A 15,752-nucleotide genomic window follows, 5' to 3' on the forward strand; every position below is an offset into this window, starting at 1 on the left:
TCAAGTTTCTATCACTAATCATGTGATGGCTTGCTCCTGAATCTATAATGATAGGTTTAGGGTCAAGAGAGTGTGTACCAGCCTTCTTGAATGAGATAAAGGCTTGGATAAGGGAATGTAGGTCACTCATGGTTGCTGGACCATCAGTGTTGGCTGCACTATCAGTACTTCTCCATGTTCCTTCTTCATTTGAACCACCAATGACAGATGAATACATGGTTCGACCTTGAATCGATGGATGCTCAAACTCTTTGATTACATTCCTGGCTTGATTCAAGTCACTTCTTCTTGGCATATTGTGGTTCTTATGTTGTTCTTTAGCCTTCTTGTACTCTGGAAACAACACCATGTTGGAGTTCTCCCTCATGGAGAGATATGGACCAGTGGACAATAGATTGTTCCTACTGATTTTGAGATAAACTGGACTTTGAAGAAGCTTTTCCTGATATGGTTGAAGCTTTCTTGAGTTCCAGAGAATAGGGTACTCCTCTATCTTGAGTTCTGGTGAGGTTCTTCCCTTTTGAAAGACCTTTGGACCAATGGATAAAAGGATGTATCCAACAGATTTTGAAGATAATCTGAGAAGGAAAAAAAGAAATTTGCGGAAGCTTTTGTGAGTTTTAGGAGCTTAATGCTCTGATACCATATTAGAATGAGAGAATTATTGAGAGTTTATTTATGGAGAATGAAGAACATGAAGAACATAGAGAGAGAAAAAGTAGATCTCAAAAAGTAAGAGAAAGAAGGAGAGAATAGTTTCCTTAATTTAATTGTGGATCTGGGTACAAGTATTTAAAGACAAGTGACCTCAGTACACAATATAATAAAATATCTTTTTCTCTCTTCTTCTTCTCTTCAATAAAATCGAGCTTATAAAACCCTTATAAAGCTTTATAAAACCTTATAAAGTCTGGCAGCTTAATTCTCAAGTCTGGCATCTTAATTCTTAAGTCTGGCTGCTTAATTCTCAAGTCTATCTGCTTAATTCTGCTTCATGTCAACATCAAAAATCCATCGTGGCATTATCACTTAGATACCAATACAATAGCCAAACCTGCCAGCTTCTGATGTTGCTATATATCTTTTTCTGGTTTATAAAAAATATAAAAAAGAAATCTGAAAAATTATCAATGTAACGTTAACTACTTTGAAGTGATTTAGTTAGTCTGATCTGATGTGAAAACATGTTAATTCATGTTAAAATTTGGATCCAACAATTATAAGCATTGTGTAGCTGCAGCAACTGGAGGAGGACCTTCCACATGGCTCACACTCATTTGCTTCTCTATTAATAAATTTTCGGGAGGGGGGGGGGGAGGGAACAAACTAAGCGTGTGGAGCATATTGATGATATTCCCTTTCGAATCCTGTCATACTTTAAAGCTAATTTCAAATTCGTTCAAGGTAAAACTTTTCAGGCTAGATTTCAAATCCCCTATATGTTAATTGAGGAACATTTGAAAAGATGTAACCTCAATTTTGTATTAATTAAAAGATGTCTCAATGCATATGTGGCACTCAATTAGGTAGTCAATTACATTCAATTGAAAAATAAGTAGGTCCACATTCGATTTTTATATGTTGTTAGATACATAAGTTGGTCAAACTATATGATATAATGATATGATATACTATTTTCTTTCCTTAAATAAAACCTACGGAATTACCATAAATGGCCAATATATATATGACAATTAATGATTTTAATAATAAAGATTTGATAACAATTTATATCTCCTCCATCATTTTTGTTTAATTTTATATTATTAAAATAAATTAAACAATCAAATTAGCTATAAAAGTAAAATTTAGATTTTTTTCGTATATGTTATATTTTGAATTTTTAAAAACGACAATAAATGACTAAAACTATTAAAATTATTATGTTAAAAATTAATGATCAATGGTTTAACATTTTTATTATAAGAAGATACACATGATTTTAAAACCATATGAGTAAAAAATATCATTTAATAATAAAATAAATATATATATATAGATTAAACACTATATACCATAAGATTACATAAATATTTTAATATTAAAACTTTCAATGAATTTTCAAGAAAAATTATAAATTATTAACTTATTAAAGATTTCAGATTGAAAATTTTGTTATCGATGATTTAAATATTTTGTTATAAAACGATATGAATGATCATAGAACCGTATGATTATAAATTCTTATTTAATAAATAACTATACAAAATATACTATTCTTAGAAAAATAGGTTGGTCCATCTTAACTTATATTACACTTTTTATTAAACTAACTATCGAATTGATAAATAACGTACCAAAAAATGTTTTGCACTTTCCTTAAATAAAAGCTACAAAATTACCTAATATGATTAACATATATGTGAAAATTAATTATTAAGAATAATAAATATTTGATAACAATTTTTGTATCTTAGTTCTTTTTTTAATTTTATATTATTAAAAGATATTAAAAATCACAGTAAATATATAATAAAAACATTTATTATTTTTCTTATATGTTATATTTTGAATTTTTCAAAACGTCTATAAATTATTAGAAATTTAAAGATCCACACTCTGAAAATTTTGTGATCAATAGATTATTTTTTTGTCAAAATAAGTTACAAATGATCATAAAATTGTATTAATATTAACTTTTATTTAATATTATAAGAAGATACACATGATTTTAAAACCATATGAGTAAAAGATATCATTTAATAATAAAATATATATATATATATATATATATATATATATTAAACTATATACCATAAGATTACATAAATATTTTAATATTAAAACTTTCAATGAATTTTCAAAAACATTTATAAATTATAAACTTATTAAAGATTTCACATTGAAAATTTTGTTATCGATGATTTAAATATTCAGTTATAAAACGATATGAATGATCATAGAACTGTATGATTATAAATTCTCATTTAATAAATGACTATATAAAATATACTATTCTTAGAAAAATAGGATGGTCCATCTTAACTTACATTATATTTTTTATTAAACTAACTATCGAATTGATAAATAATCTACCAAATTTGTTTTTGCACTTTCCTTCATTAGAAGCTACGAAATTACCTAATATGATTAACGTATATATGAAAATTAATTATTATGAATAATAAATATTTGATAACAATTTTGGTATCTTAGTTCTTTTTTTTAATTTTATATTATTGAAAGATATTAAAAAATCACATTAACTATATAATAAAAAAATTTCTTATATGTTATATTTTGAATTTTTCGAAACATCTATATATTATTAGAAATTTGAAGATTTCCACTCTGAAAATTTTGTGATCAATAGATTATTTTTTTTGTTATAATAAGTTACAAATGATCATAAAATATAACGCATATGAATTTTTTTTTAATAAATATTCAAACTAAATATATATATATATATATATATATATATATATATATATATATATATATATATATATATATATATATATATATAAATATATATAAATACTAATGATTTAAAGCAACAAGATTAGCTGATCAATTTAGTCGTCCAGTTGAAATCTTTCAAAAGTATGTGAAAGACTAAAGTCAAAGTAAATATGGATTTAGAATAATAGTTATATTTTACTAACCGAAATACAAAAAAAAACCGAACCGAACCGAAACCAACCCAATATCCGGATTGAACACCCCTAATCCAAATGAAGCCAAACTATTGTTTCATTCTCCAAAATATAATAAAAATAATAACTTAATCCCGCGCAAGGCGCGGATCTTATCCTAGTAGTAGTTTAGTTCAGAGGGAGAAAATGAGATCCAGTTAAACTTTCTTTTGTTGCAAGTTGTAAAAAGTCTCAACTGCATAAACCATCTTTATAATTTCAAACAAGCCACAGTAAATATCAGAGTTAAAGAGGTTGATACTAAACGTAAATAGAGAATCTCAATACAATGAAACAATAATAATCTCAAGATTATACAAGTATATGCAAATAGTGTAATTGGACGTTGAACATAGGTAAACTTATGTGAAGAAAAGTCTTTATTTTTTGTCTTCGATGAAGAGAAGTCTGGAAACCTTAAAATTCACGAAAAATACAAAAATAAATTTAGAGAGAAATCCAAATGTGCATGTGGAAATCATTAATGTAAACATACAAACAAGATATACTTAAAAAGAAAATTGGATTTTACATGACTACTACATCATCGAATAATCTTCAAAGACGTTATACTAAACAAGTTAGAGAAAATATTATAGTTTAAGACGTTAATACTAAACAGAAACATAAAATCTCAAGATAATAAACCAATAATAACCCCGAGATAATACTATACGGATATATTATTGGGCAAATCTCCAAAATAGCACTTTTCTAAGTTTATATCACAAAAATAGCACTCAAAAACTAAAATGACCAAAATAGCACCTTTTTAAGTTTATCCTTTGAAAATTTTAATTTTTTTATTTTTCAAAATTTGAAATCTTAAACCCAAAACCTCATTTCTCAACTCTAAACCCTAAACCCTAAACTCTAAACCCTAAACCCTAAACCCTAAACTCTAAACCCTAAACCCTAAACTCTAAACCCTAAACCCTAAACCTTAAAAATTTAAACCTTAAACCCTAAACTCTAAACCCTAAACCCTAAACCCTAAATCCTAAACCCCACCCTTTAACTCTAAACCCTAAATTTGTGACTTTTGATAAAACATTAAGTGCTATTTTTGTGACTTTTGAGCTTGAGTGCTAGTTTGTAAACAAAAACTTGATTTAGTGCTATTTTTGTCTTTTTCTCTATATTATTTCATGTTTAGCATAGGTGAAATTATGGGAACAAAAGTCTTGGTTTTTTGTCTTTGTGCACGGAAGTCTTCAAAGATTAAAATTAAGAAGAAAATAAAATTAGAGTTAGAGACAAATCAAAAAGATAAAAACAAATGCGATCACTTTCGAAGCAGAATAGTGGACACAAAACAATTGGATTTAATGCTAAAATATCGGTATTTAAACCCGAAATTCTTGGCCTATGGCCAGTGAACCGAGTTACTGGGTAACAATAGTATCTCCTCACTCTCTTTCTCGACTATATAAACTCTCGCACATCTTCACATTTTCCACACAACTCACAAAACATGTCTTCTTCGTTTCTCTCATCTACTGCTTCTTTTTTCTTCATCGTTTTACTCTATCTGAGTTCCTTCCACGTCTCCGATGGAGCTCAACAAGCTACTTACATCGTTCACATGGCTAAATCTCAGATGCCCTCGAGCTTCGACCACCACTCTCTCTGGTACGATTCCTCACTCCGCTCAGTCTCAGAATCTGCTGAAATGCTCTACACTTACAACAACGCAATTCATGGATTCGCCACTCGGCTTACTCCTGAAGAAGCCGACTCGCTGATGACCCAACCCGGTGTCATCTCGGTTCAACCAGAGCAGCGGTACGAGTTACACACCACTCGTACTCCACTGTTCCTCGGGCTCGACGTACACAACGCAGGCCTATTCCCTGAAACCGGTCCATCTAGCGACGTCGTCGTTGGAGTTCTCGACACCGGTGTTTGGCCAGAGAGCAAAAGCTTCTCCGACAAAGGATACGGCCCCATTCCTCCTACATGGAAAGGCGGCTGCGACGCTGGGACTAGATTCACCACGTCCCTCTGTAACCGCAAACTAATCGGAGCTAGATTCTTCGTTCGGGGTTACGAAGCAATTAATGGGCCAGTGGACGAATCCAAAGAGTCAAAATCGCCTAGAGATGACGAAGGTCACGGAACACACACGGCGTCAACCGCAGCGGGATCAGTCGTGGAAGGAGCTAATCTTTTAGGCTTCGCTAATGGAACAGCCCGTGGGATTGCTTATCGCGCTCGAGTGGCTGCTTACAAAGTTTGTTGGAAAACTGGTTGCTTCAGCTCAGATATTTTAGCTGGAATGGATAAAGCCATTGAAGAAAATGTCAACGTTCTGTCGATATCGCTCAGCGGTAGAAGGACAGGCTATACAGATGCTACTGCCATTGGAGCATTCGCGGCCATGGAAAGCGGGATCTTTGTTTCCTGCTCTGCTGGTAATAATGGCCCCTTCTCGTTCAGTGTAGCGAACGTAGCTCCGTGGATTACTACGGTTGGTGCTGGTACATTAGATCGTGATTTCCCCGCGCTCGTGATTCTCGGCAACGGGAACAAATATACTGGAGTTTCCTTGTTTAAAGGAGACGCCCTTCCCTCTAAATTGTTGCCGTTTGTTTACGCTGGGAATGCTAGTAACAATGCTACTTATGGAAATTTTTGTTTCCCCGGAACACTAATTCCCGAGAAGGTAAAGGGGAAGATCGTTATGTGCGAGAAAGGAGGGAATAGGGTTGAGAAAGGGGAGGTAGTGAAAGCTGCGGGTGGACTCGGAATGATTCTTGCAAATACGGCCTACGAGGGAGAAGAGCTTACGGCAAATGCTTTTCTGTTACCAGCGACTACTGTGGGAGAGAAAGCCAGTGACATTATCCGCCACTACGCCTTGACCGATCCGAATCCCACCGCTTCGATTGTGTTCCAAGGAACGGTCGTCAACGTCCGGCCGTCTCCTGTGCTTGCAGCATTTAGCTCGCGAGGACCTAATCCGATAACGCCAAACATTCTCAAACCGGACTTGATCGCTCCGGGAGTCAATATCCTCGCCGCGTGGACCGGAGCTGTGGGACCTTCCGGACTAGCTTCCGATACTCGCCGCGTGGAATTCAACATCATCTCAGGAACGTCCATGTCTTGCCCTCACGTGAGCGGTTTAGCGGCTCTTCTCAAGTCTGTGCATCCCGAATGGAGCCCGGCCGCGATTCGATCTGCTCTCATGACCACTGCTTACAGTACCTACAAAGACGAACAACCGATCATTGACATCGCGACGGTTAAACCTTCAACGCCGTTCGGGCACGGTGCAGGACACGTGTCACCGACGACTGCCGTCAATCCAGGACTCATCTACGATCTAACGACGGCCGATTATTTAGGTTTCCTCTGCGCATTGAAATACAATTCGTCGCTGATCAGAATCATATCGAGAGGCAATTACGCTTGCGACCCAAGCAAAACGTACTCCGTCGCTGATCTAAACTATCCGTCTTTTGCCGTTAACGTCGACGGCTCCGACACGTACAAGTACACACGCACGGTCACAAACGTTGGAGGAGCTGGGTCATACTCGGTTAAAGTAACGTCGGAGACAACAGCACTCAAGATTTCGGTTGAACCGGCGGTTTTGAATTTTAAAGAAGTAAACGAGAAGAAATCTTATGAGGTAACGTTTACAGTTGACTCGTCTAAGCCGTCTGGGTCTAACAGCTTTGGGACCATTGAGTGGTCAGATGGGAAACATGTGGTGGCCAGTCCCGTGGCGATTAGCTGGCCATAGGTGGTCAATTATGACTAGCAGATATTGTAATGTGTTACTTTCATAAGAATTCTGTTTCGGTTAAACGGCATGCAGTCTGCTTTGTTGGTAATTTATCATGTGACTTGAATATTTAATGAAAACTATAAAAAAGGGTTAATGTTGTAAAAGTAATGGAAAAATCTATCTTTATTCATAACATAGAGGTTCCTTATATATAAGATTACACCGTCATAGATAAATGGAAAGATTACAAATCATAATCTCTTGGTTATGAGTCATCCACAATCTGGTTCATAACACTTTCCCTTGGATGCCATAACCATTTAGAGCTTGTAATGTGTTTTAATGTGCTTTAATGTTGTCTCATTAAAACCTTACCAAGAAAACCCAATTGAGACAAAACCATGGTGAAGGAAAAAAAGTACAACACACATTACTCCACCTGATTTGGACATTACTGAAGGTCCCTTGGACCTCTCCAATTTTCTGCAATTCGTGGGTGATGAAGATTTTGGGCAGAATATCCTTCGTCCTCGAACATGATAGTTGGTTCTTCTTTATCATCGGCCATGCCACAATCTGATCGAACATATTGAGTCATCGACCTCAAATACACACACACAAAATCTTGGATGATGTTGCTGTGATATGCGTGTACCACCATGTGTAAAACATAACCTGTATGAAAAACAAATCAACAAAACCAAATAACTCCTCTTTGGGCTGGTTAGTATAAAATAAACCAAAATCAAAGGCTTATTCATCGTCCTTCTTATGGACCAATCAGATCAGTGTCTAAAACAAGACTTCTGCATCGTCCATCTCAGGACTAAATGGACTTCTTTATCGTCCACCTTTGGACTGAATGGATCAGTGTCCAAAACAAGTGATCTCATGCCCATGTACTAGATAATGGGTGAGACTGGTCCATATTAAATCTCTCGAGTACCCTTTTCTGTATATACTATTTGATGCACAAGGATTTCATTGTTAATGTACTCAAGCTGTAATCCCAAACAAAACTTTGTTTTCCAAGATCTTTCATCTCAAACTCCTTATTGAGATATTCAAATGTTTGGGAAATTGTATCCAGAGGTTCCTAGGATATTCATATCATATACTTTGATGATTATCAATATTGTTCTCGAGAACTTGCTGTACTTTCAGCTCAATACCCTCTAGTACTTTCATTATCCAGTGGACCATATAAATATGCATGCACTATATCAACTTGCTGCAAGTCTAATTTTCTCTCTTATATAGCCAGACTTATGAGAAATCTAAAAGTAGTTGCATCCACCACATAGGAGTATGTCTCCTCATAATCTATTACTGGTCTTTGTGAGAATCCTTGTGCAACATCAGCTTTATATCTCACGATTTCTATTCCTCACAAGACCCATTTATATCCACTGGTTTTAACATCATATGTCGTCTTAATCGGCCAAATACACCTTTCTTCTTTAAACTATTTAACCCCACGTTTCCATTCAATCTAATCTGTTCTGGGAGTGCGCACTCTTATATTGACGTGGGTTCATGATCCTCGCTTATATTCATAAATTCAAGTGCTACCTTGTATGCAAATAAATCATCTTATGTTGGCATTCCTTATTGGTTCCATTATGTTCCAGACATGATATAATCGATTGAGATTCATTATTATCAGGACCTTTAATACTTTGTAGCTTGGCGTCCCAAGCTACATTGTTTGGTACCTGTACCTTAGAGCCGGCCGGCCTTATCTCCATGTCTGGGATGGTTTCCTTAGTAACCTCGGATTTGGATTTTGATTATCATTCTCTACACCTTTCTTTTGTTTCCGAGGATTCTTATCTTTTGGAACCTATATGTCTACCACGTTTCATACGTTGTCTAGACTCTGTAGCAACTTGACTGTGTCTCTTGGACATCAAATTCATTGGTGCTTTACAAGCTGGTTTATATATGACTTAGTCATTCTTTTTCGGGTCAGCAAATGTGTCTGGCATTTTATTAGCTAGCTTTGTAAATGTATAATCTTTGGACGTCTATTTCACATTCTTTAGCCCGAAGATCTTGCCAATACATTGATGGTTGATTCCATTCTATTTCTTTTACCATTCTTTTACCAGCTTTATTATTTTTCTCCTCCTGGTCTTAAAATAATCGGTGTACCTGGCCTCAAATATAATCACCCATAGTTGGCTCAAAGTACTTTATTATTATGGGATAATCATATCCAACATATATCTCATCCTCCTTTTGAGGTCCCATCTTAGTTCTCTGTGGTGGAGCAATTAGTACATAGACAGCACATCTAAATGTCTTATGATGGGGTATGTCTGGCTCTTGACCCGTTAATAATTGTGATAGGGGATATCTATGCTCACTAAATGACCTGATGTGTATTAACTTAGGTGCATGTAAATTTCGTGTGGCCCAAGCTGTGAATGAGAGTTTTGACCTCATAAGTTATGATCTATCAATCAGCTATTTGCGTTTTAAAAGATTTCGGCCAAGCCGTTCTTGGTATGGACATGTATCACATAATTGTCCACACTTACCCCCATGGACATACCATAATCATTTAAACGCTTAGGACATGTATTCACCAATATTATCTAGACATATAGTCTTTATTATGAAAAAGGGGCTCGTAGTCGTTTTACTGGTGATGGCCTAATGAGTTTCCCTTGTGTACATGCTACACACGTGAGATTCTTTGGGATAACTCTTCTTATCTTTTAATGTGTGCCTTTTGAATCTCCATTTTCTTATCATGTTTGGACCAGGATGGCCAATCCGGTCGTGCCATAAAGTGTATATTTTCGCAGGCTTTTAGCCTCTATCATACTGATCTATGCATAGTCTAGGTCAGTAGAGAATGCAGATATAGTTTTTAGGACTTATTATGGCCTTGAGCGATTTTATACATATATCTGAAGGAACTCTTTGTTTCCTTCGCCCATTGTTTCAATATGGAAACCATTCATTCTTATATCTTTAAAACTCAATAGGCTGCTCTTGCTCTTAGAGTTGGGTGAATATAAGACATCACTGATTTCTAGATGCATACCCTTAGGCAATAATATATTAGCCTAGCCATAGTCTTCTTTTAGACTGGCGATGCCTGCTTTAGTACTTATATTGGCGTTTTTAGTGTACTCATATAGAAAAATCATTCATTCATTTAATCTAAGCAAACAATGTAATAGAAATAAATTCAAGGAGATAAAAATCAGAGAAATCATACAAGCAAAGCAATCACACAAGTTTGATGTCGAAATCAGATTATCAACTTGATTCTTTTAGGTAATAATAAGTCTCATATTCCATAAGATCATCTTGATCATGTTCGAAATTATTTTCACCATCTTTATAGACCAAGTGGGTTTCAGGATCCTTCCCTTTCTGACTCCTTTTGGGAGTCCTTCATATCTTAGCCCAATGGTTCCCTATTCCACATCTATGGCACACTGATTTGGTCGAGCTTTGTGGTTTAAAGGATATACCACGGCCACTGCCTTGACCATGGCTCAAATTGGGTTGATACCCACGGCCTCTGCCATAGTGATTCCCACGGCCAAATGTGTTATAGTGGCCATGGCCACGTCCTTTCCACCCTCCACAGCCATGGCCGTGTAGTCTATCATTCTGGACGTAGTTACCTTTTTTTTCTGCGGCCTTATTGGTATCAGGTAATGGGGGTCTCAATTCACTATTTCTCATCTGTAATCTATTATTTTGCCCAGCTAGCAATAGACCCATCCACGGACTTATAGTCTTGGATTCTGGGATTCCTCCAATCAAATAGGGCATTTGGTAATAAGACCGTTCTTTGGTGATCATATCTCGATTTTTAACTCTGTCCAAAGGTCTAGAGGATTCTCTATAGTCAGATACTGATCTTTGAGACTCTTAATAAGATGATGGCTAATAATTAATATTTCCCCGTATCAATCTTTCTCATTGGCATTATTGCCTTCTATGATACATTCACCAAGTCTTTTTGACTTTAAGATAATCTTTGTATCCAATGCCCACCGAAAATAATTATCTCCAAAGAGATTTATGGCAGCAAAATCCAGGTTGATTTTCGACATCTCAAATCATATATCACTCAATATTTAGTTATAATTTTCATGCGGCCTTACTCTTAAAAATAATCAATTCAGATTTCAATCTTGTGAGGACAATGAGACTATCAATCTTAAAGGCATTTAATCAATCAGTCAATTTCTAGCAAGTCTCAGCAATACTATTTCTATGTGCTCATAATATTATGGTTTATCAAGACTAGCAAAAACGGATTCAATTAATCATGCAATTAAGGTTTAACAATCAATGGATTTTAGCAAGACTAGTAAAAAGATTTATTAATCACTCAATCAGTTTCAAGACTGGTTTTAGCAATACTAGAATATAGATTTCAAGCATGAATTTCAATGAATCAGTTTCAAGGCTAATTTTAGCAATACTAGAATATAGATTTCAAGCATGAATTTCAATGAATCAGTTTCAAGGCTGATTGGTATTTAGCATAAACCATGTGTAAATAATTTATCTAGTATCCTAATTTATCAAAACTCAAAAACATATAATCAGATCAATCAATTTAATCGAACTTAGCATACAATCTTAAACCTCAAGACATTAGATTTTATCATGAATCTATCAACCTAGCATACGGATTCTCAATTCCCAAAGACATCCAAATCAGATCAATATAACCTATCATACAGATTATTTAGGGTTTCTATTTAAAACAGATCAGATTACAAAACTATCAATCCTAGTAGATGATATTAAACCTCAAGAATCATGCAATCAGATCATTCGGATTTTAAACAAGTAAACCTCAATCAATCTATCAACCTATCGGATTATATAAGCAAAGCAAGCTAGCAACCTATCGGATTCAATCAATGTTTTAACAGGCTGGTCGGTTTAAACAATTTTAAATCAGATGAACAATTAACCAAGCAGGATGAGAAAATAAATCTATCAATTTAACGGTCAAACAATTCTAGCAACATAGCATCAAATTCAATCAGATTTAAAACCTCAATGATCAAAACCGAAAACAGTTTTGATTTCAAAATATTCGATTAGGGTTTTAATATGTGATTTGATAATTATAGTATAATTAATTCTGATACTTATATTATTTAGGGTTTATAGATATAGAGTTAGGGTTTATCAGATTTTAACTTGTAAAAACCGATTTGGGGTTTTAATCATGTAGGGACATGATTTAGGGTTTGGGGTATCGAACTTTTAGAGCTTCGATTTACTCAATTAGGATTTTTGATCTATTACCCTATGGTTTTGATTCATAAAGATTAGGGTTTTAGGGTTTCATTCTTTATCAATCAATCCAAATTCGATTATAGGTTCTTAGGTTTCGAATTACCTTTAACTTAGATGATTGTTGAAACCGGACCACCAAAGATTATGAACCGCGAGCTGCAACACAAACGGGAACGAACACGAGCTATCCGCGAGCTAGACACGAGCTGATCGGGTACACCTTGAACGTCGGGAACGCGAACTTTATGCTTGCGCGCCAATCGCTATCGGCTGGCGGACGTCTGATCGGGAACGCGAGCTGTCCGGGATGCGGGCTGAGGCTGAGATCGGGCTGAGATCGTCTGAAGCTGAGACGGGGACGCGAGCTGGAACAGACGCGGGAACAAGAGGCGCGATCGGATTAGGGTTCGTCGGTTCGCCGGCTAGGGTTAGGGTTTTAGGGTTTTGTTCTTTTGGTTTCTTAGCTTAGGGATTTTAGAGTTTCGTGCTGATAAAATATTGTAAAAGTAATGAAATAGTCTATTTTTATTCATAACATAGAGGTTCCTTATATAGGAGATTACACCGTCATAGATAAATAGAAAGATTACAAATCATAATCTCTTGGTTATGAGCCATCCACAATCTGGTTCATAACAGTTAAGACTATTTTAGCTGGCTTGTGTGTTATGACTATTTCTATTTACTAGGCTGTGGACATTTATACTGACAATTATTAAATTAGTTTATGAGATACGAAATATACTAGGCATGCATTACTAGTTCATGATTTATTAATGGCCAATCTTTTTTTTTTTTTGCTGAAATTAACGGTCAATCTTGATTCACGTTGCATGAATGTGAACCACTCTACGTAGGAAACTCTTAGCAATCAACTACCTCCAGTGTATCATAACAATGTGATTACGATAAGTATAAAAATATGAATCTCATAAGGTTGAAAAGACTCCTTTTTTGGAGTATAAAGGAGTCAAGCACTTTAGGCTCCTGGACGTGGAAGAAGTTGTTAAAGCTTCGGCCTCTTGCAAAGCTTTTCTATCGAGTGGAAGTAAATGATGGCTCAACTACCTCTTTCTAGTATGATAATTGGTCTCAGCTAGGGGTGTTGATCAATTTAACTGGCGAAAGGGATTGTATTGCTTTAGGAATTCCAATACATGCTACGGTGGAGAGAGTGGTGCAAACCTATCGAAGGCGTAGGCATAGAACCTCTGTATTGATGCAAATTGAGCAGGAGATTCTGCGGTTTCAGGCTATCGGGCTTAATCAACAGAAGGACTCTGTTCTTTGGAAGTGGGAGAGTGACGTTTTCAGGGAGGGTTTCAGCTCTTCTCAAACTTGGAAATTAACCAGGACGCAAGGCCCCAATGTCTCTTGCTGCAAGGGCGTCTGGTTTAAAGAAACTACTCCTAAGTTCTCCTTCCTCACCTAGTTAGCAGCTCACAACAGATTATCGACTGGGGATAGGATTCTCAGGTGGAATCCTCAAGCAGTCTCCAATTTCTGGTTGTGCAACTCTGTCACTGAGACAAGAGACCACTTATTTTTTTAGTGTTCTTTTGAGGGTGAAGTGTGGCGAGGCACGATAAGGGATCTTGCAGGCATAGAAATTTCGACACATTGGAATCAGTTGATGCAAAGACTGGTGCGGGGGCTTCAGGACAGAACCTCAACTTCTCTCTTTCACTACTGTTTTCAAGCTACAGCCTATGCTATTTGGCATGAGAGAAACTCTCGCCGTGTGGGAGAAGCTCCGCAATCTTCAGCTCGCCTCATCTCTCTCTTGGATAAACTTATTCGAAATAGGATTTCATCTTTGAGAAAGGTAGTTGGAAATAGACATGAGAAGGCCATGGAGATATGGTTTGGAAGTAGATGATCTTTGCATCATAAAATTTTGAATAAGTTTTTCTATTTCTGTACAAAGAAGCATTAGATTGTACAAAGGTTTTTGGAAGTGAATAAATTTAAAGTTCTTTCAAAAAAAAAAAAAAAGACTCTAAGATCTAATGATAACCAACAAGAGGTTTCTATTTGAAGAACCAACGACAAGAAGTTCATCAATATGAGGTAATAAGAAAAAAAAAAAAAAGATGAGGTAATAAGGAGATCCATCGAAATACTTATCTTCAAACAAACTATTAAAATGTATGGCTTTTGTTAATAGTAAACTCACCTCTTTCCATCAATTACACAAATTTGCAGATTAAAATCCAGAAGAAAAGAAAACATAAAAATTCATATTTTAATATTATTTTAAGCTTATTTAAAACATATATATATATATATATATATTTAAATAAACTATTTTAATCGAACTGCGAAATCTATAATAAGTAAGTCACTTAAGTTCTCGACTTATAATTTGAAACAAAAATAAATTCATACTAGGTTAAGACACACGCCTTGAACGGAATAAACTTTATATATAAAATTTATTTTATATATTAAATATTTTTACATATTATGAAATAATAAATATATATTAAATAATTAAAAGTCAGTAACTATAAAATATATAATTAAATTGATGTGAACATATAAATCAATTTTATTAATCCAAAAATATTTTTTTTAAATATTTGATAGGATATGTAATTAAATTTAAATGATACTAACATACATAGTATATTTTAGTATATTTTTAATATTAATATCTATTAAATGATGATTTCTACTCATATAGTTTTTTTGATCATTTGTATCTTTTATAGAAAAAAAATTAAATTACTGATAACAAAATTTTCATTGTGGGATTAATAGTTTTAATAATTTATAATTTTTTTAAAAATAAGTTGTCAATGTTCGTTCAAAAGCTTTACCAAAAAATTGTTCAAAGTAGATTTTCAAAACTAAAAGATTTATATATTTTATATGGTTTATATTTTAATTTAAAATGATATATATATATATTAATCTTAATAATTAATTAAATTATACTTTTTAGTTATAGAATTTTGTAATAATTTGAATGTGAGACTTTTAACAGTTTTATTAATTTATAGTCATTTTTAAAAATTTAAAATATAGCACATACAGAAAAATCTAATTTTTTTATGATATGGTTATTGTGGTTGTTTAATTTATTT

General features: G+C 34.4%; 1 protein-coding gene across 1 annotated transcript; it reads left to right on the forward strand.

Annotated features, from left to right (window-relative positions):
- Positions 1-5,017: 5,017 nt before the first annotated feature.
- Positions 5,018-7,538, forward strand: LOC111203279 (subtilisin-like protease SBT1.7). Its single transcript, XM_022696855.2, has one exon. It carries the CDS (start codon positions 5,113-5,115, stop codon positions 7,387-7,389), a length of 2,277 nt encoding a protein of 758 aa, XP_022552576.2. The 5' UTR covers positions 5,018-5,112; the 3' UTR covers positions 7,390-7,538.
- The last annotated feature ends 8,214 nt before the right edge of the window (positions 7,539-15,752 follow it).

Source organism: Brassica napus, chromosome C9 (genome assembly GCF_020379485.1).
Source record: "Brassica napus cultivar Da-Ae chromosome C9, Da-Ae, whole genome shotgun sequence".
Lineage (NCBI taxonomy): Eukaryota > Viridiplantae > Streptophyta > Magnoliopsida > Brassicales > Brassicaceae > Brassica > Brassica napus.